At 45.7% G+C, this 20,420-nt stretch overlaps 1 protein-coding gene across 6 annotated transcripts in view; it reads right to left on the bottom strand.

The window, feature by feature from the left end:
- The window catches only part of FBRSL1 (fibrosin like 1), a 501,855-nt gene that overhangs the window by 49,589 nt on the left and 431,846 nt on the right, over window positions 1-20,420 (bottom strand). For all 6 annotated transcript variants that reach the window (XM_053959334.1, XM_053959335.1, XM_053959336.1 and 3 more), the window contains one exon: window positions 4,035-4,080. In XM_053959334.1, the coding sequence (XP_053815309.1) occupies window positions 4,035-4,080 (46 nt within the window). The remainder of the gene's footprint in view (window positions 1-4,034; window positions 4,081-20,420) is intronic.

Here is a 20,420-nt window from a genome sequence, read left to right as displayed (position 1 = left end):
TTTATTATTGCCATGAAAATGAAGCCTTGCACTGTTTATGGAATCTCTCATTAAAAGGATCTCTTGATAAATCGCTTGACAAACATTCATTAATTAAGTCTCTGAGCGCACTTGGCTGACAAGCATTAGTCTTCATTTCGCAGGAGGGGGAAATTGAGGCGTGGAGCTCAGCGAGCCCCCAGCAGCCAGGGCAGGGCTGGGTCCTGGCCAGCCACTCTGTGCCACCAGATAGATGGATTACACTGCTCCCTCAGTGCCCAGCTTGATTCGGATCCAAAGACAGGAGCAACATACTGTCCTCAACAGACTTCAAAGCTCTTTTCACCCCCATTGCCCCCCATTGCCTCCCGGGGCTGCAGGGCAGATGGGGATGTGCAGGTCTGGCTCCTCCATGGGCATCTCATGCCCCAGGGGCTCCTGGACACTTCTTTCATCTCACAGGCACCTCCCCTGTCACAGCCTGCCCAGGGTTATGAATGGAGAATCCCTGGCTGCTGTCCAGGCTCCACTTTTTGATGGAGGTTTTCCTCCCTGGAGCCTCCGACCTATCAAACCAAGGCAGAGAACAGCTCCTTTAAGACATCCATTTCACTCTCACTGCTACTGTGGCCTTGGGTTCAAACACTGGGGACTCAGCAGGTCACCTGGGCTGCAGCTGCAAGGCTGTTGTGGTACAAACCTCTCCTGCTTTCCCTGGCATACAGCAGCTCTGGAGCAAGGACTGGTGCAAGGGAGCTCAAGTGCCTCCAGCCAGACCCACAAGGGAAGCCCACAGCTGGAGGGAGCCAGCAGTGAGGACCCAACGCTCAAGTCCAGAAAATACAAACTGTCCTACCCCACACACTTCAAAATATGATCACAGCAGGCAGGAGGAGGTCCTTGCCATGACCTAGGGGTGACTGTCCCTCTCACTTCCTCAGCCCCACAACTCATCTGCCTTCCTGTCCCTGACTGTCACCCCTCTGCCTCATGCTCCTACCTGGAGACAGAGGGACAGATTTGGCTTTCGCCTATGCTTCCCCTGCCTTTCCTGGTACTCGCCCTTCAGAAAAAGGAAGGGCTGGCTGGCAGGTTCCTGAGAGAAAGAAGCTCCATGAGAGAGCAAACAGACCTTTATTATTTGTTTATTGATTTATTCTCCAGGAGGATGTAACACCCGGCCCTCGGCAGCAAATGCCCTTGTAACTCTGTACTGCAGTGACAAGTTGGCCAAACAAACACTTTTCTGCGTCAGAAAACAAAGACTGTCAGCAGAGCAGATCAGGGCTTCTCTGCTCTTACTTTTAATTATTATTTCCTCACACAGAGGATTTAATCTCCTCTTCTGCTGGAAGCTCAAAGTGCCCCATTCAGCCTATTTCACAGCTGTGACTACTGAGGTCACCCCGGGTCAGGACACCTCTCTCTGCAGCATAATAGTGACTGGTCCCCGAAGTGGACATCCACGCCGTGCATCTGCTGCTGCAGATGAACTGGTGTCAGGAGGAGGAGCACGGCCACCACCGTGGCCCTGCTGGGGAGGGGGCAAAGGCAAACGTTACCCAGAGAGCCCCAGACAAAAGACACTGCTCCTCCGGCCTTTTGTGGAGCTCTCAAGTGCGGTCAAAGGTTACATTTTACAGCTGTTCCAGCCTCAAATAAGCGTAACCCGCCTATCTTAATACTTAATTGCATTGCTAAGCTGCTGATAAACTAGGACGGCATAAAACAAATACACAGGGCCAAACACATCCCCAGGGAAAGTTTGTGGGAACAGAAGGAGTTACACAGAACAATGAACTGGGAACACGGGGAGTTGCACCAGACAATGAATCCACTTTATGTGTTTTAGAAGCCTGGTTACCTTCAATAAAAGCTGCAGCATGGATGCTGCACATTTGCTAGCTAATATCTCTCCAAAAAGGCCGCCAGTGTTTACAAAAGAAGGGCACAGTGCAAATGCCCACGGGAGAGGACGAGCGCGTGCCGCACCATGCGTGTGCCCATCAGGAAACTGTGTCGAGCTAATCCCCTCCCCACAGAGCCACCAGGGCTCCAGCCCTGGAGAACACGGCCTTAAATCAACGCTCTTATCTCACAAAAGGAATTTAAGTGCAATGCTTTGAAAGTCACTTTCTCCTGGCCATATGGCATCCCCGAGCCTGGTCGTGTAGGAGCGGCGTTCATTTGCATGTGCAAGAGACAAATCTGGCTCTTGCATTGCGGGAGTGATAACAGGGCGAGGGGTAAAATTTAGCACTGCTTGGGTTTCTGCACAAAATCTTTGCAGAGGTGACTTTCTCTCACCTATCAAGCCAAGTGCCAAATGCTGAGGTAGCCCCAGGGGAGCTTGCCCACGATGGCAGGCCATGCTTCATAAGCGAGGTACACCGGTACAGGGCCAGGGTAAAAGAGAAGTCTGAGACAAAACCCATGATCTGAACCCAAAGCTGGCAATGTCTACACCCACATTAAAGCAAACAGGAACAGGCTGAAATTATAGAGATATAAACAGCACTGAACGCAAACTTCAAGACAGCAAATTCACAGGCATTCGCACATTTAACTTCCTGATAGGGAGGTATTTTGAAAACTCATGTTGCTGAGCTGCTCCATGATATGAAGGGGTGGAGGATCTTGGGCTTCAGCACAAGGAGGAGCCAACAAAGCTGCTAACGCTTCAACATAAGCCTCTCCAGCAGATCTCTGTGCCAGGCATTATGCAGGATGGCAAGATTTTTGTTTTGTCGAGGCAGTGCCATATGGGCAATCTGGTTTGCCTTATCAGCAAGCCAAGTGAGAGAAGAGAAATGTTCTTCCCCACCATTTGTTTAAATTTCCCTCTTTCCCCCAGATAAAGCTGCATACTTTTGTAAAAATATCTACAAATGTAATAACATAATGGGCTTGTCATCGGTTTCCACATTTGGCATTGAAAATCTGCAAAGCTTGGAAAGAAAGAGAATTCCTAATAGTTACTGCTGCTGAAGAGCCCAGCTAAAAACTGGGCCTGGATCCAGGTGATGGAGCACACACAACCACCAAAACGCCTTTCCATGTCCGGCACCTACTCCTACACAACTGCAAATTGTTCCTTTCTTGGCCCCACTGAAAAAATGCAAGAAGGTTATTTCATCACTTCTTGTTGATGGGCCTCATCTCCCCTCTTTGGGGTATTTGCATGCCCCTAACATCCACTACTGCTGTGAACTGATTTTATTTTGCAGCTCAATGCAGAGGATGCTGCAGACAGCCACAAGCCCTGGCAATTAATTTGGAGCCACACAAACCGCCTTGCATGGCAAAGTAAAACCATTCCCAGCACAATGCTTTCCACCGTGTACCACAGTTTGCCTCCTCCAAGGCTGTTTCTTTGGCATTTCTGCCCAGTATCCATCTCAGTGAGCTTATCCCTGGGAACACACGAAAGCAGAGCAGCCCGGTTTTGTGGCTGTGCCGAGCCCTCAGAGGAGGACTTGGCTTATTTAGAGATCCGTGGCTGTGCCCCCCAAGGGGATGTGGAATGAGGCAGTCTCTTAGCAACACCCAGTGCCTATCACAGGTAACTGTCATTAACAGCAGGAGTGGAGCTGCGCCGTGCTGAGCACCCTCCACCACGTCCCGGAGAACCGAGATGTACAGGCACAAACGCTCCGTGGGCACTGGCAGGGGAGGGATGTGCAAGCCCTTGTCAGGATGACACAGACAGCACTGAAATACTGATTTCGTAAAAAGAAATGAGGATTTGATTGTATTAGAGGGAGAAGCATATTCCCTACAGTAAGGACTGACTTCTCCTTTGTCAGTAATCCCTCTCTCCAAGATACTTAATACAAATCTTTCTGGAAGGGAAGAAGTCCCACCCCACACTGAGACAATGCAGCTCTAAATTTTAACTTAAATCATCACAAGCCTGTAAAGCTGATCTTTATGACAATGTGTGTGGCCAAGCCACAGGCTCTGGCAAAACTGATGTCCTGCTATTCACACGCTATGGATTCACAACCCAAATCTCTTGCTGTAAGATAAGGAAAGCATTTCTGCAGATCACTTACCTTTATTTGCTGCAGGGGAGAACAGCTTCTCAGAGCCTACAGAAGCCTGAAAAAGGAAGAGAAAGAGAGGGTGAATAATCGTGAAGGAGAAATTCGGAAGGCTTGCTCACAAAAACACAGCTCATAAAACAAGTGGGTTATCTGGAGACCTGCAGTTGCGCATTGCACCTGGAGGGTGCAATGTTGTGCCATTAAAGAACGAGCATGCATCCTGAGGAGATGAAAGCCAAGCAAGAGGACTGTCCTGATCTCACCCAACTACATCCTCCTGTCTCGTTTATTTAGGCAGCCATGCAATGCACAGCTATTTTATCCATGATTCCTCATATAAAAACAAAACCAGTGAAACTGCTATCAAGCTGAAGGAAAAAAAAAAAAAAAAAACCAAAACACATTTCAAAGGCTCTCTCACTGAAAATAAGCTCAATTCTTGCTGAACATGCAAAATGTAATTTGTTTATTGGAAACACAAGTTGCAACTGAACACATCTGTATGAAGGAGGTGTTGTTCAATATTATGCCAAATGACAGGTACATGCTGCTATGCACTTAGTTGAGTATGAAATAAAATGACTTCCTCTTGGAAGAAGCCCGTATCCTTGCAGACTGGGTTGCACTATGCTGTCTGAACTTCACAGCAGTGTATTTGTGCTCCTCACAGCTCTGGGAAACAGTTAAAGAAATCCAATTAACCTAAACCTTGTAAACAGCTTCATGATAATCAGGGTCACTGGGTTACAGACAAGATGGTAACGACAGACAGGGAAAAAAAGTCCATTCATGGTAACTAAAGCTTTTATGAGTTAATTTGATGGCTCCCTTTCCTCCCCCCACTGATATCAAGCAGTCAACCGATTTCAGCATAAGCTTTTCCTCCTCGCTATCTGATAAAATAGCAAGCAGCCTTTCCAGAATCAAAGCTGGTCTGGGAGCAGGAGCACGATCAACATTACTACCATCTACAAGAAAGTATCATCAACGTGTTGGCACTGACTGCTGCATGAATAAAATGGGTGAAGTACAAAGCTGACGAGCAAAAGATACTGAAAGTGAAAAAAGCCTTTTTCCCCTGGCTCTGCTTTAAAAACAATTAATTAATTCAACACATGGCTGAACTAAGTTGATTTTTTTTATTTTATTGATTTTATTCTAAGGTGCCTTGGGAGATTTGCATGATAAAGAGCATTACAAATTGTATTACGTTGCTATATATTTTAAATGACGATTCAGAAGGAAAAAAACAAATAGTAAAATGCAAGAAGTTCTGCATGAGATATAGTAAGAAGCAAGAGTGATCCATTAATGTTACTTCTAAGAAAAGTGGCACTGCAAGCACTGAATGTCTTACTTAATGCAAATGTATAAAAAAGAGAGGGAAAACAACATGAAAAATAGGTTGAGGCTGAGACACATAAGAAAAAAATTCTGAATTATGTCCACAACAAAGCTGCACGTGTAGCTGTGGCATGTATGATCATTACACAGCTCAGCAAAAAGATCCTAAAATCTTAGGGAAAATCAGTTACCTGCACGATCCCTTCACTGCATGGATTAAAAAGAGGAAGAACCAGGATTAAACAACGTTTTGCCTAGGCTGGTTTGCAAAGAAAGTGTAACAGTGTCACACAGCAGCAACAACAGTGGTGCATAAAACGTTTGACAGCCAACTCTGAATTTACAACCCATTGTTAGGAGATTTTTCACTTATAATCAACACCAAGTCACCACGGACGCAGAACACATCTGCAGGCTCTGGGAACTCACCCATGCTAACAGCTCACACAAAGCCAGGGCCTACTCTCGAAGCACTCCACAAGCACTCGGACACGTGGCAGGTGGATAAATAAGATTCCCCCATTTTACAGGCAATGAAACTTCAGTGTGGCTTGCACTAAAGCCCCAGCAGTAAATCGGCCGCTGAGCCACAAATCCTAAATGCCGGGTCCAGATGCTGAGGTGTGGAGCCCTCCAGGGAATCCTGCTTGGGAGAGCCCTTCCTGGGGAGCCAGCCACGGCTGCAGGACCTGCTCTGCCCGTGGCAGCCACCCCGGCTGGGAGAAGCTTTGTGCTTCCCCTGGTCTGCAGAGTCCGGGCTCACGGCCACCACTTTGTGGCGGCCACCAGCTCACTCCCTCCCGTGCACCTTGGTACCGCGGGCTCAGTGCTCAGCCGGGAGCTAAAGATCTCAGTGCTACAGGTCCAGACTATATAAAAAACAATGTTTGAGGAAGTCAAGCCAGAAAATTCACTTTAAAGACAAAGTAAAACACCCGGATTATTGCTCAGTCTTCTGCTATCAGCATGTGCCACCGCCTTCCACAATCAGAGTCAACATTTACAGAGCAGCGTTTTCAACATCGCAGCTTCAGTTCACAGACACAATCCTTCACACCTAGAGTTTACAGTAACTTTTGCTCTCACTTCTGGTGATTTCTAGCTCCAGATCTGAGCAGTTTTTGGCACGAGCACCATTCTGAAACAGTGAACGCCTGTGCTATAGGACATTCTGCGAACTGCTGTAAAGGCAGGAGGGAAGCCGGGGGAGGAAGAGCCTGAATACATCATTCAACCCTATCAGTCACCCTTTAAAGAAAGCTTACAATAAAACCTATGTGTCTGAGGGAGCCCACTAATGAGTGAAAAAATCCAGCAAACCAACACATCTGCTAAAACAAGTCCCCTCCCAAATACTGCTGTTCCAAGCAAATCATTTGCATATGTTTAAGAAGGGATTTAAAAATAATATTAATAAAGTGGAATTCTTCCCTTGTGAACAAAACCAGGCATTTGGAGTCTTTTATGCAGAGTTCAAGCCACCACAGGAAATCACATGTTCTTTGATTGCAAAATGAAACTAAAAATTTCCTTCCCCCCCCCCCCCCCCCCCCCCGTTGCCTCCTGCCTGTCTCCATCTGAAGAACCATTTCACAAACCCCTCAAGCTCCTTTTTGTTGCTGCATAAGGCAGCGAGACCTGCCCAGCCTGAAGCTCACAGACAGAAGACACCTCCACCCTTCCTTGTTCACTGGCTGCTCATCTCCCTTGCCCTGGAGCACAGCCCACAGCCACAGAACCCACCACAGGCTTGTGTTCCTGAAAATGCTGCTTGCACAGTCCCACCCTCGTCCCCAGTAACAACTGTGGCACTTGAAGCACATCTGACATCTGTCCTCAGAGCAGCAGTTTCTGAGGTAACCTCATGCTGCTGAAATCTCTAAGACCCAGCACCCTTCCGATGACGCCAAGCCTTCCAGTCCCCTTTGTGGCTTAGTCAATGAAGTTACCAATCCTTTGTCACCTTTTGATTTTCTTTCTTTTCTACTCTAGACCTAAGGGGGAAAATGCCTCCACCCAGTTCTGTGACAGCTTGAAACCAGGCTGAATACACTGCAGAGGGAAATAACATTTCTGCCCTTTTCTGCTTTGTGGAGAGCAAGCAGAGGAGTGGTGCTGCAGTCCCTCCCCCTTCCTCCCCTTGAACCCAGCACATATAAACACTGATTCAATTTTCAGCACTAAAAGCTCAGCAAAGGCAGCTTTTTCCTCAAATGTGAGGTGGTAACCACAAAGGATGTAGCACACCCTCTCCTCTGATGGTGAGCAGTGAGGCATAATGAAGTCCATGCCTCATCCATCCTGGTTCCCACCAACCCAAGCCAGCTGAAAGGTCCAAGAACTCTTGCAGATTAATAATTTAATGATTATATATAACAGAACAACATCATCTGACAAAGACAGCACTATAAATTATGTCAGGCATCACAGCAATTACTTCTTTTTGTCCCCTTTATCCATAGCCTATAAATGGCTAACAGGGAATAGAACTGCTCCTTATCACCAAAACAGAGGCTCTGTGGACCTTCATGCCATCTCCTGGAGCACCAAATGCCAGATCCAAGCCTGACACTCCAGGAGCCTGATAGCAAGACACTGGGAAACTGCTAATAAGGCTGCAGGTCTGGTTCACAAGGAACAAGCAAAGTAGTGTTAAGGACCTGCTATGTATGTCATGTACAGCATTCCCTCCAAGTGAGTCCAGTACAGTAGGCAGAAGAAGGAGACAGTAAAATACAGTTTAAATTTTAGATCTGGATGGCTGCCTATCTACTAGACAGCCAAGAGCCAGTCTCAAGAGAGACTGTTTGCACAATTACTGAATTTAGCAAGCACTAAAAAGTTCACAAGAAAACCCTTCTCTGGGAGATTTCCAAACTACAAGTGCTCGATACACTTCAAGAAAGTTTTAGCAGAAAGCACGGACACTACCTGAAAATTTTGTATCAATTTTCATTCTTTCCTTTGATCTGTATCCCTTGCTTTTACCAAGCACTCCAATGCCACTTGATCGTTTGTCCAGCAGAGAATTTCAGCACGTCAGTACTGCTTTACTACTTTGCAGTTCACTCTGCAAGTCATTCATACCAGACCCCTCATCCAGTAATATGAGAACAATAACTAAAACAGGAAGGTATTGTTTGGGTTGTGATTCTCTGTAGGAAATGGAAATTGATACATATGGAAAGGTGCAAGAGTAGCCTAGAAATAGCACACATGCACACAAAACCCCAAAGTAAAAATCCCCCTTAAGACCAACAAAGTACTCTACACATTTCAGGATATAGAAGCAGCTCATGGGCAACACTGCCTGCATTGTGAGGGGACGTTTCAAAGTAGCCTACAGTCTTTCCAAAACCTGCATTAGTTTTGGCAAGAAACCACAGCTCAGCTAGGAAGACAAAAGAAAAGTTAGATCTGCAATTCACTCATTTTTGTGAACCTTCTAGGAATATCCAGCTTTGTGGTACACAGCCGGCTGGGACACAGCACAGTCCAGCTGTGTGAGGGATTAAGCAAGAGGGAACAGGACTTCTACAAATCCACACTGTGATTATCTTCCCACAGAATTTATAGACTGGGCTTTCAAGAGGGCTCAGCACTCAGCAGCTGCCTTTGGGGCATCAGCCTGACTGGAGCTACTGGGTATAGAGCATTTCCAAAAATCCATTTAGAAACCTGAATGGTGACCAGGTTGTTCTGAAAAATCTGGTTACAGCTGATAGTTGGGATCATTTATGGAATTCTGTCTGTTGACCTCCAGTGCAAATAAGGACTAATAATAAATAATATTCCCATAGCAAGAGTCTCCACCTTTCTAGCAATCCTAACTATACACTTGTACCTTCAGTTACACCATAACACATCACAATGAAACACACAACACAAACACACCAAACCAGCAACTACTTATTGATATGGCAATGCCTTAAATGCCACAGATCCTTCTAGTTCAATTATGACTTAAAGCCATCTCTGAGAGGTAGTGATGGGTCTTCTGTATTTTTCATGAGTTTACTCTATAGAATGCTTACCAGAAACAAAATGTTTCTTGGACTGTACTTCCATACAGCAACACACTTGTTGAGGTTCCCACCTACAATCATTTAGCACACACATATTCAGTACTGCTCTGCTCCTGGAAGGGACTGTCACCATGCACTCGCCTCTTTGTCACTTTTTCTTCCAAGAATGCTCATTTCTCTCAGCAGTTTATATAACCATGACTGTTTTTTTTGCAACAGCCCCTTTGAGAAGCTAGCACGAGTCTGGGAACATAGATTAAATTAGGCCACCAAGAGCCTAGAAGCAGAGATCACTGGTCCCAATTCACCACTGAATTACACTGACTTTACACAACAGCAAGTGGAATGGGAGGCAAACTGGATGGGAACTGGAAGGCACTGAAGGAAATCCTGTATGGATCTGACTCAGTCAGTGCAGGGCAGTGAGGAACCAAGCTCATTGCTCCTCCACGAGTTCGACATCTTGTTTTGGTCCTCTTTTGGCAAGACAGTGATAAGCTTAAATTGACAATGTTTTGAACCCTGAGCATGTTTCTCATCATTTTACAACCATCATGGGACTGAACAAACTAGTTTAAATTGAGCAGCAGCAGTAATTCTTAAACATATGCGGCTGTGGTGTGCTGCTTATTGCACAGATGTGCCTCTTCCCGTGACAAAGGGTGACTGAATCCTCTGACACAGAGGGACATCTGACCTACAGCATGTCTGCCATTAGAGCCCCGGGGCACAGGCCTGCTAACTCCCCTTCTCTCTCCTCAAACCATCCCCCCAGCCCCTGGGGAATGGCTGCAGCCCAGAGTTCTCCCCTTCCCATCCCCTCCATTAGCGATGCTTTATGATTCATCTTCCTCTGAGCAGTTGCTGTCTCCCAAAGGAAAAGATCAAACTCCCTCTCCTTCCCAGCTCAGCTCCAATAAATAAATAAATAGATACATGTACTGAAAAAAAATTTAGTGAAGGAGGAGAAGGGAGGAAGCTGGGGAGTTCCTGGACCTCACCTCGTCAGACAGCTGCAGAAGGTTCCTTGGTTGTTTCCAGAGACACCAACAAGGAAAGAAAATTTTCAGCTGTCCCTCATTAAAACCAGCCAAAATACTTGCTTAATGTTAGTGTGCCTGTGTGTCCTAATTTAAAGTAGGGTGCGCTTGGTCTTTATTGCAGGATCTTCCTCCTTCAAACCTCAACTCCCCAGCCACTACCAAATCTACCTTCACTTTACATTTCTGCTATTTTCCACTTTAATCAGCACTGATTTCCCCATAACACATGTTCATATGCTCCTGGGTGTTCTGGTCTGTGAGTGGCATCCAGAGGACAGTCTGGATGTGCCACTGGATGAGGCTGCAGCTCTCAGTGTAAGTTGGAGGCAATGATGTGTCTGTGTTAAAGGCAACTGATACACACCACAGTCAGGGAAACACAGCTCGCCACGACACACTGAGAAAAGGGCTTTGTGTGGTCTGCTTTAAAACATCCCAAACACCAGAGTGCTCATGCCTTTCTCAGAGAGCTGACCCCCTCCCAAAACAGACTTCAGCCTACACTTCCATATTCAAATTTTTTTCATTGCCCAGACACTCACTTAAGGCAAGCACAGATTTGATTTATCTTTTGCTACAAATGTAAAGGGAAACCTGCCTTCAGGTAGGAAAGGTTGGCACCGCTGTGTAACACACTGCTACAGCAGTTTGTATTATTGTCATTACAGCTTGATCCTATCTAGTCAGCCCATCTATTTGGCGGGGATATGGCTTTTTATTTGCACTAAATCAAAGGGAACGGCGAGTGCTCTTTGCAGAACTATCTAAAACTTCTTATAATTCAAAGGCTGCACTGTAGGAAGAGTGATGGGGGAGAGCAGGGACTGTGCTGCGAATGACAGGTGGCAGACTGTTGTTTGGTACCTACCAAATTACTCTGCTGCTCCCAGGGCTGCCTTGGCATTTCATTATCCCAACTCTCTCCTGGAAGGATGCGGACATAAATTCACACCTCATGTCCTGGTTTCCGTCAAACTGAGTAAGAGTGCAAATGCTGGCACCAACTGGGAATGCCAAGCAGTGCTTGGCATGCTAGAACAAACTCTCAGCTGTGGTCTTTGCCAGCTACCTGCATTTATCATTGTAATGGCCTGCCAGACAGGACTTGGCAAGTGACGGAGGAGGGCGGGAGGAGGAGGGCCAGGCTCTGCACTGCCAAGCAATTCATTCCTGTAGCTCCTGCCATCACTGTACCAGCAGGGCAACCTTCATTTTATTTTATCTTTTAACCAATTATGTGTCACCCAAATCCCACCTGCAGCTTTCTCCAACACAAATGGCTATAAATCACAGTTCAGAGACCAAGAGGGTTTTGCAAGACATTTGATTTCATAAAAAGGTCACTGTCTGGCTGAGGATTGCTGCAGTTCAAAAATGAACTGAATAACAACCTGCATTGGCAGACAGGGAAGGAACCGCTTCCATCGTCTGTTGCATGTTGTCAGATAATATTAGAACAATTAGGGAGGCCAACAATGGCAGGATCATTAGGATTCAGCTGAACCAAAGCACTGATAAAAATTCAGTGAAATATCTCCTCCTTTCAATTTTTGAAGAAAACATAATCAAATCAATAAAAAAGGGAAAATTGCATGAGCACACCAGAAACATTCAACATAATCTCCTTGAGCAGACAAACAGAATACATGCCTGTCATCACTGCAGCCTTCTCCAATCTGCCTGGGTATTCCAAAGCTTAACCCCCAGCTTTGCTAATTCTCAGAGCACTACTCTGGGTCTCAGACCACTCAGCATGGTCTGCTCTCTAAGGAAAATGCTGCATTCTTGTATTTAATCCATACACTAGATACATAGTGGATTCCATACAGAATTTTATGTGAACCATATCACAGAACAAACATTTAGGGGTGCTCAGAAATCATTTGACACTGATGCTGTTCTGGACACCCTTAGTGTCCATCCCTTTCTTGCAGGTGACATGTCATGCCAGACAGCCCTGACAAACCAGCATCAAATTCTCTGAAAAGCATCAGGTGAGTATGTGAGGCACAGAGAAGATGGCATCGTCCTCCTAGCCCAGACCATGGCACGTGACACACGGACATCCCTCTGACACAATTTCTCACTGTGGATGCAATCCTGACGTGGCCCTTTCCTGGGCCTGGGGGGTCAGGGAACTTATCAGGAAAGCAGCTCTTGTCTGCTGCCATTGAAACTTGCTGTCTTACCCACAGCAACCTCAAAGGAGTGCCTCTGCAGAAGGCTCTTTTGTTGTTGTTATTTCTAATTCACTGCTCCAAAATATTTCTTGGCTGCATCCCAGGGCTGAAGCCTTATCTGCCCATCCCCCCGGCAGACACACAGCAGCTGCAGAGGCTTATCACAGTTGCCTGTCCACTGAGTTTACAAATTAACACCCTATCGAGGCTGCACGAGGGCTGATTAATCAGAGAGAGGCAGTCTGAGGGCCTTTATCACCGTAAGCGGCTGCTGGGAGAGAAGTCACAAATCTCTCAGGAGGCCAGAGATGCCTTACAAATGAAAGAGCAGGAGGCCAGAGAGGAGGAGGGCCCAGTGGTAGGGGAAGCAGATATTTAAGAGATAGTGGTGGTGAAGGTAATGGAGCAGTGGGAGGGGCAGACAAACGCCAGTACATTACGACAGCTAAAAAAAAAAAAGATAATTAACAGCCTATACCTCATGATTCTAGCTTTCCCTCCCTGGGCTATAATTTAGCCTATTGCTCCTTTGCTCCAGAGGACAATAAACATTTATTATGTTAAACACATAACTGTGCTGCACAAAAGCACCGTTCTTTCCCAGGTCCACTCCTTGCACAGCTGTGCAGCCCAGGAGGATGGGGCTGCTGAAGTGGGCTCCCCTTTCATGCAGAAGATTACTCAGTTTGGACACAAAGCACATCCCTGGTTTCACCCACAGCTGCAGCGTGCTGGATGTGTTCATACTGAATGTGAAGGCAAATCCCATGAGACTCAGAGCTCTTGGATGGGGCCACTGGCCCACCAGGAGCTGAAAAGCAGTGTTAGGATGTGCCCAGGCAAAGGAGCACAGGCAGGCAGGAGCAGCTCCTGCTGAGATTGTGTGATTCAGGCAGGCTTTACCACCTAAGAAGTATCTCCTCTTTTTAATTCAGCAGCCTTGCTAAGAGGTTTACTGGGAAATTTTCATTCCCACCAGAATTATGTGTAGGAGAGATTCTTATTACAAGATGAATATTACAGTCATGTGAGCTGTACTGGAGCAGTGCTGGCCCTGCCCCTCTGAGCACCTCAGCTGCTGTAAGAGCACAGAGATTTAGGAGATTTGCCTCTGCTAGTGGACTGTGGTTCAAGGATTGTTCTCCTCTGCTTCAGTGCTAGTACCTGCTGCAGCCCTTCAGCTCTGTGCTCATGGCAGGACAATGCAAAATAATTATAAAAACCAAGGGGACTCACTAAAAAGATTTAAAATCTAATACAACTTTAAAGGAAACCAATTTGGACATCTGTCTACATTTGTCAACATTAATTTCTAAATTTAAGTTTTCAAGTTTAATCCTTGAGACCAAGACACACAGCTGGATTTTTCCTTTGAAGTTTAAAATGTGTGGAAGCTGAGATTCCCATTCAGCAACACGACTCCAGAAGGTAAAATTTTAATAAAAATGTTGCCAACATGAAGACATTCATAAGCAAACAGTGCAATCACCTCCTGTCCAGTGTTTTCTATTAACACACCAGTAAAGAATTTAACAAATGACCTCTGGATAAAAGTGTCATTCACTGCAGCTTTACCACCAACGGCGCCGGGTGTGTGCATGATCTTGGGGAATGGCCATTCCCATTTTGCCCAAGGAAACTGCAGAAATAGAGGGCTGCCACCTCCTAACTCAACATCTTCAGACTAACTCTTTTCAGACAGCACTGGAAAAGCAAATCAAACAAAAATGAATGATCATCTGCCTTCTCCCCCTCTCTTGATCCAGTGAGGAAACTATTTCCCAAACCACCTGGATTATTGGTCTATGAACCCTTGCAGATGCCCAGTTTTAACACCATCCATTAGGTTAATTAGAACTGGGCAAGTAGATGCTGAGTATGAGTCCAGGAAAGGAATGACAGCTTTTTTATTTGAGAACTCCCTGCCAGGTTCTGTGAAGCAGACAGCTGCCCAAGGTCTTCTCATGGCTCTCCTTCGCCAACAGACACCAGATTAATTTGAGCTGGACTGGACCCTCACTCATTGTGCTCAGCAGACCCTGGGTAATCAGATGGAGAAGCTACAGGACAACAACACCTCCTGTCACCCCCACCACGTAACAGCAACTCATGAAGGAAACATCAAATATTCATTGGGTGAACAGATAAAATACGAATGCAGTAATCCCAAAACATGGTGAAATTCTAGAAGCTGTCTCTCTGGTGTTTATTAGATTGACTCTTTTAACTCCATTATCAAGTCTGCCCATCAACCCTTCTCCCTCTGTCTCAGGTCTCGTGTTTCTACATTTTAGGGAAAAAAAAAATCTCCATTGCACTGGCTGTTCCCCACAGCTCTGTTCCCACTGGTGGACACCCTCACCCACCACAGAAGGCACACCACAGGGCCATGTATTTAAAGACCCAACAGAAGGAATTAGGAATATTTTAGAAAAGGACAGCATATAAATTTCCCTACAAATGGAGGCTGCAGAGGAAAAATTATGGAAGGAAGCCTATGGTTCACATCTGCAAAGCATCTGGCTTCCTATCCCTCACTCATTCAAGGGCAGTGAAGTGCACTCACCTACTTTCTACAGGAAAGGGTCACCAGGCTTTCTCCTGTGCTATACAGCAAGTCAAGAAAGAAGCTCTCATTGTAGTACCTTGATTAAATATGGCATTAACTGACCTCATCTTCTGTATAAGGAGGTGGTGAATGGGGCAGTCCCCCATTTGCAGCCAACATATAATCTGTCTTCTCCAATTAGATACGCTTTGCAACAAGTGTGGTGGACCCATTTATTTCCATGCTGCAATAATGCAGATAAATCCAACTTTGGCTCCAGTCCCACTGCTTTCAAAGCTGGGGCTCTGCATTTCCAATCGCTGCCCTTTTTTTTTTTTTTCCCTTTTTCCCCCCCCTTCTGCTGCAAAATGTCACCAATTTACTTTAGCCTGGGGGCCCATTTTGAATTTTACCACCAATATACGAGAAATGCATTTTTCAAGCTGTTACCACTTAACTGTACTGATATCAGCCACTCAGGGGACACAATATTGTTTACACATCCTGCTCTATGGAATAAGCACGGATGCCAAAACTCTGCCTGGGTTGTGAAGGAGACGTTTACTCTCTGTTTTATGAGATTTCCTCGATTTGTGGCTGCCTCAATGGTCGTAAAAACAGCTGTAAATCAAAAGAGCACCACAAAATTGCAATAACAACTGTCGAACTCGGCTCTAAAAAGCATAACTCCCAGCACCAGAAGGTAGAAGGCTTTTCTCTGATTTAATACCAGGTGTGGGGGAGCCTGATCAAGCCTATGTGCAGCACTGTGTCTGCCCACAGCCACCCCCACACGAGCTCACCCAAATCCCTCTATTTTGGCTGCTCCCCTATTGCTCGCCCCTACTCTGCCCCACGTAGTTCCTTCCGGCCCCTTTCCTCCTCTTCTCTGGAAAACAGAAGTCTTTTTCAAATGCCTGGAGAATGCTTATACAAATAACTGCTGAATGCACAGCCCTGTTTAAAGCATTAAAACAGACAGAAAGTGAGCAGGGCTGTGCTCTGCATCGTGGCTGCTCTGCAGGACAGCGATGGCTTTAGCAGATGACCTCAGCCTGTCACCTTGCTGCTGGCCTGCCCGGGAGAGCCCGGATTCCTGCACAGTCTCCCAGCCCAGTTTTCAGGGAGTGGAGTGAAGGAGGAGAGGGCTGATGAGACATGAGTTATTAACAACCTTCTTCTGGGAGCTGATCTGAGCTAAAATGGTTCCAGAACAGGCAGCTCCATTTGAGCCTCCAGAGAGGACTGGCCAAGCAGCAGATGCATGAATTCAAAAGTTTCTGTTACTCTGTGCCACTGGCTATAGTCCAAACCAAAGAGAGAGTTTCACCCGTGGGTAAAGCAGCCTTCCTGGATTTTTCCATGCCCCATTCCAGTTGCTTTCACAAACAATCTTCTCATCCTTGTCTCCAAAAATCCTAAAAGACTCTCAGTTCCTGCATCTCGCCACCCCCCGCAATCTAAGACTAACTTGGCAAACAACAAACTCCCTTCAGCACCTCCCAGCTGTGAGAAACCAGCTGTGGCACCAGCAGCCACACTGTAAACCCTGGGCCAACAGAGTTACCCAGGCTCTTTGTGCCCTCTGTCCAAAGCACGGAAAGCTTTCCTGGCCTCACCAGCCAGGCCTTCATTCTCTTTTTAAAACTTCCTCTTAAATCAAACTTCTTTCATGGCATTTAAACAACCCAACTTTCTCCGTTACAGAAAGAGGTCTGTATGTGAATAAGCCAAAGTGTGTGAAGAAATGATGAGAGAAAGTTCATGGGAAGGAAGTTTAGCCAGTGCTCATCTGAGTTTTTCTGTCGTCTGCAGCAGACTGAAATACACTCGAGTTCCAGTGTGTTACTGTATCTCTGTCTGGCAGTGTGTTTTTTCAGATGCACATCCTAATTATGCTCTTCAAGCAAATGCCTTGTGGAGCAGGGTAGTAGAAGAGAAACCCTCTTTACAGTCACCACCATGCTGTGATCCATTCTGGACAGGAACTCCCCCCTGCATTTAGAGGACAATTTAATTTCCATGGACCACTTGATGCGAAGGGAAAAGGATCTATATTCTTTTGTCTGAACCCCACAAAGTGTCAGCCCTTCTTTCCCCATTCTTCTAGTAGATGTGTACATTCACATTCTTGAGAAAATTCCCAATAGATGGGAACAGTCTTTCACTTCCAATACATTATGCCTCCCTGCTATAATCTTTTCCTTCTTGTACAATGCCTCTTGACTTTCTTTTGACTCTTTTCTTTGCAATTTTTCCTTTATGAATACAATCAGAGACAAAAAAAAAAAAAGCCCCAAACCTAAATGGACAAAAAATGTCATTCAGAGCCGTTGCCAATGATGTTACTGGCAATTCCAGTTGAGAAACCATTTGTACAGACATGAACTGATCTGACAGAGGGAGCAGCTAGTTTTATTTCAGAAAGCTGTGTGTTCTCAATGTTCTGAGTGCAGGAACTCTACAGGCCAGCTGAAGCTAATAGGGTGAATATGTGATCAGCTACACCCAGGCAGCTCTTCCAAATTTATTTCTTTTGTACGACAGCGAATATTTGGGTGGGGTTGCAAAAACTATTAAAGCAGTCAAATGCATACCATGCCAACTGCTGACCACAAAAACAGGCCATTTCCTCACACACAAGCTATAAGAAATATCTGCAGTAATTGGCTTGTATCAGTAACCAGCTATTTCCAACAAAAACATGGCTCTGCTCCATTTGGAGTCTGGTGGTTCTCAAGAAGGATGGAAGGCTGTAAGTGTAGATGCATGACTTGTACTGGGAAGGTGGTGTAGCAGGACATGCCATCTAGCAGCAGTTGCTTTGATGAAGCATAATTGCAGGGCAATTACTAGGTTAATTTTCCATATATACCAGTACAATTTCACCCATAAAGTTTCATTTGCCTTCGGCGAGCGATAGATGTCTGTCTGTTTTGTGTTCTAAAACTCTCTACTGTGTTTGCTCATGGACCTGTGAAAATGCAGAGCGCCACTGATCTGGCTTTGCTCTTCTCCCTTCATGGTGATGTCTTGAGGGGCAAATGTTTTTTCAGTCACTGACTAATGCTTGCCATGCTCAGCCACCAGCTGGAGAGCTTCCAGCACACTCACAGACATGGCTTGCCTTGTTGTTGCCACAGGCATGGCCATGGCTCTGGGCAGGAAAGCTGTCCAGCTGGAGGAGGAACATCCCTGGTGTGTGTTCAACCACTGCTTTGCACGGGAGATGCTTTTGGAAGGAACAGGAGAGCAAGCTGTACTCGACCCTTCCTTGGCTGCCCATCTGCTCCTTGGCCAAGGCATCAACAACTCTGTTCAGCTGTCAGGTCATTAACCCCCCCACACACCTGCACCTCCAGGAGCAGAGTGCTGGGCTCCTGTGCCATGGTTCTGGCTCATCTCCCTTTGGACTCTTTGTGGCAGGAGAGGCTGCAGCCACTGCCCTTTCCCTGCCTCTCTTCCAAAGTCCCACAGCCGCTAACAGCTCATTTCACAGGAGTTTATTTCTGAACTGGAAGCACAAATGGAGCATTGTAAGAAACCTTTGTGATTTTAGCCCAGACATGACTGTGCTTGCTTAGTAAGGAGATGAAAAGCTTACAGTGAAGAAAGAAGCAGAATAATCCTGCATGTTAATACACAGTGACTAACACTTTCCTGGTGACAATCTCCTTGTAGTCTCTGCAGAGGGATGTGTGTAATGATCCTCCAGAGACACTATCTTGAAAATGTACAAAAGACTCTGATCAGACCTCAGCCTCTCCTGATTAGCTTAGCAAGAGCAGTGGAAGGGACATCAATTTTCTAGAAAGCGCATTCAGAAAAGCACTTGATCAAATGCTTAGCTCCATGTATGTGCTTAATCTCACTATAGCTGAAGCACTTTCCTAAACCAAAGCCTTGTTTATTCCTTCTGTGAAAAACAAAATGGTGGAAAGACCTCCAAAACCAAAAATGTAGACCTGAACATTCAACAGTTTAGGAAAATTCTGAAGTTCTGTGGCTTTCAGCTTATCTGTAAAATAATTTGGAAGTGCTGACTCTGGCATATTGGAGGAAGAAATCAATAGAAAATAAAGAAAAATAGCCAGAATGGATGAGGGTGTGTTATCATAAACAGAGCCTAGCTTAGTGGAAAGCAAATGTATGTCTCTGTTGTTGAGTATAACCTTCCTGGGATTTTACTGTTTTTTTTCCTTTGCTCAAACAATACCAGATACACCTTGACGAATCTGGCATGCTGCAGCCAATCCATCAGCTTCTCTACATCGAGCAGACTGCAGAAAATGGAATTTTGCTTTCCCATTTGTCTCACTGCTGCTGCTCCCCACGAACACACTTGCAAGCCCTTCCCCTGTGCCCTGGCTGGTGCGGGCTCCTGGACTCGGAGCAGATGGCTGATGGAGCTGGGACTGCTGCTGCCTACGCACTCCAGCGCTTCCAATCAGACCTTGGTGTCTCCTGCCTAGCTCTGCAAGAACACAAAGCAAACAGTGCAGCAGTTCTACACCCAATGAGCCAAAGACACTTTTAAAGCTCATTTAAAATATCTATTCGACTAGGTATTTCTCAAAATAGGCACTTGTAGGCACAAGCTAAATGAGAATAGCAAAAAATAATCAAAGGCACCTAAATATTTTGAATTTTTAATTTTTCCCCCAAACATGTCTGTTGCATCTTTATTGTTTTGGACAACACAATTTTGTGCAAGATGATAAGCACAATTCTACCAGACTAAGCTCCCCTCTAGCACAACCAAGGAAATGTTTGGTTTTCTACATCCAGCCCAAAGCTTTCAGGTCTCAAGACTTACTGCTGTATGCAAGTAATGCAAAGAAGTCCATCCCTATGCCTCTACCTTAATCTCCAGACATAATTCCAGAGCCCCAAGTCCTCCTCCAGCAACAGAGAGCAGCCTGAAGCATATTCTGAGCTGGGTACTCACAAAGAACCACTGTGGGTTTTGTTGTCTTTATTATGAACACTTCAGGGCAATGGCCACCTTTAATTTGTGCCTTCCATAACATCAAACATGATATTAAAACCTTAAAAATAGTTGTGCTTGTGCATGATATCCTGAAGGCTTTTTTTTCTCTAAGCCACTTCCAGCATGTACAGACAAAAGACATAATGTCATCCTGCTTCCAACACTCCCAGCCATCAGAGGCAACATTAACCATAACTTTGCTTCTGTTCCTCATGAGCGTTTCAGTGCATTACAAATAAGCACCTTATTCAAAGCTCTCTCCCCA

Source organism: Vidua chalybeata, chromosome 18 (genome assembly GCF_026979565.1).
Source record: "Vidua chalybeata isolate OUT-0048 chromosome 18, bVidCha1 merged haplotype, whole genome shotgun sequence".
Taxonomy (NCBI): Eukaryota; Metazoa; Chordata; class Aves; order Passeriformes; family Viduidae; genus Vidua; species Vidua chalybeata.
Note: the sequence above shows the minus strand (reverse complement) of the source record. Positions and strands in the feature narration are given on the sequence as shown.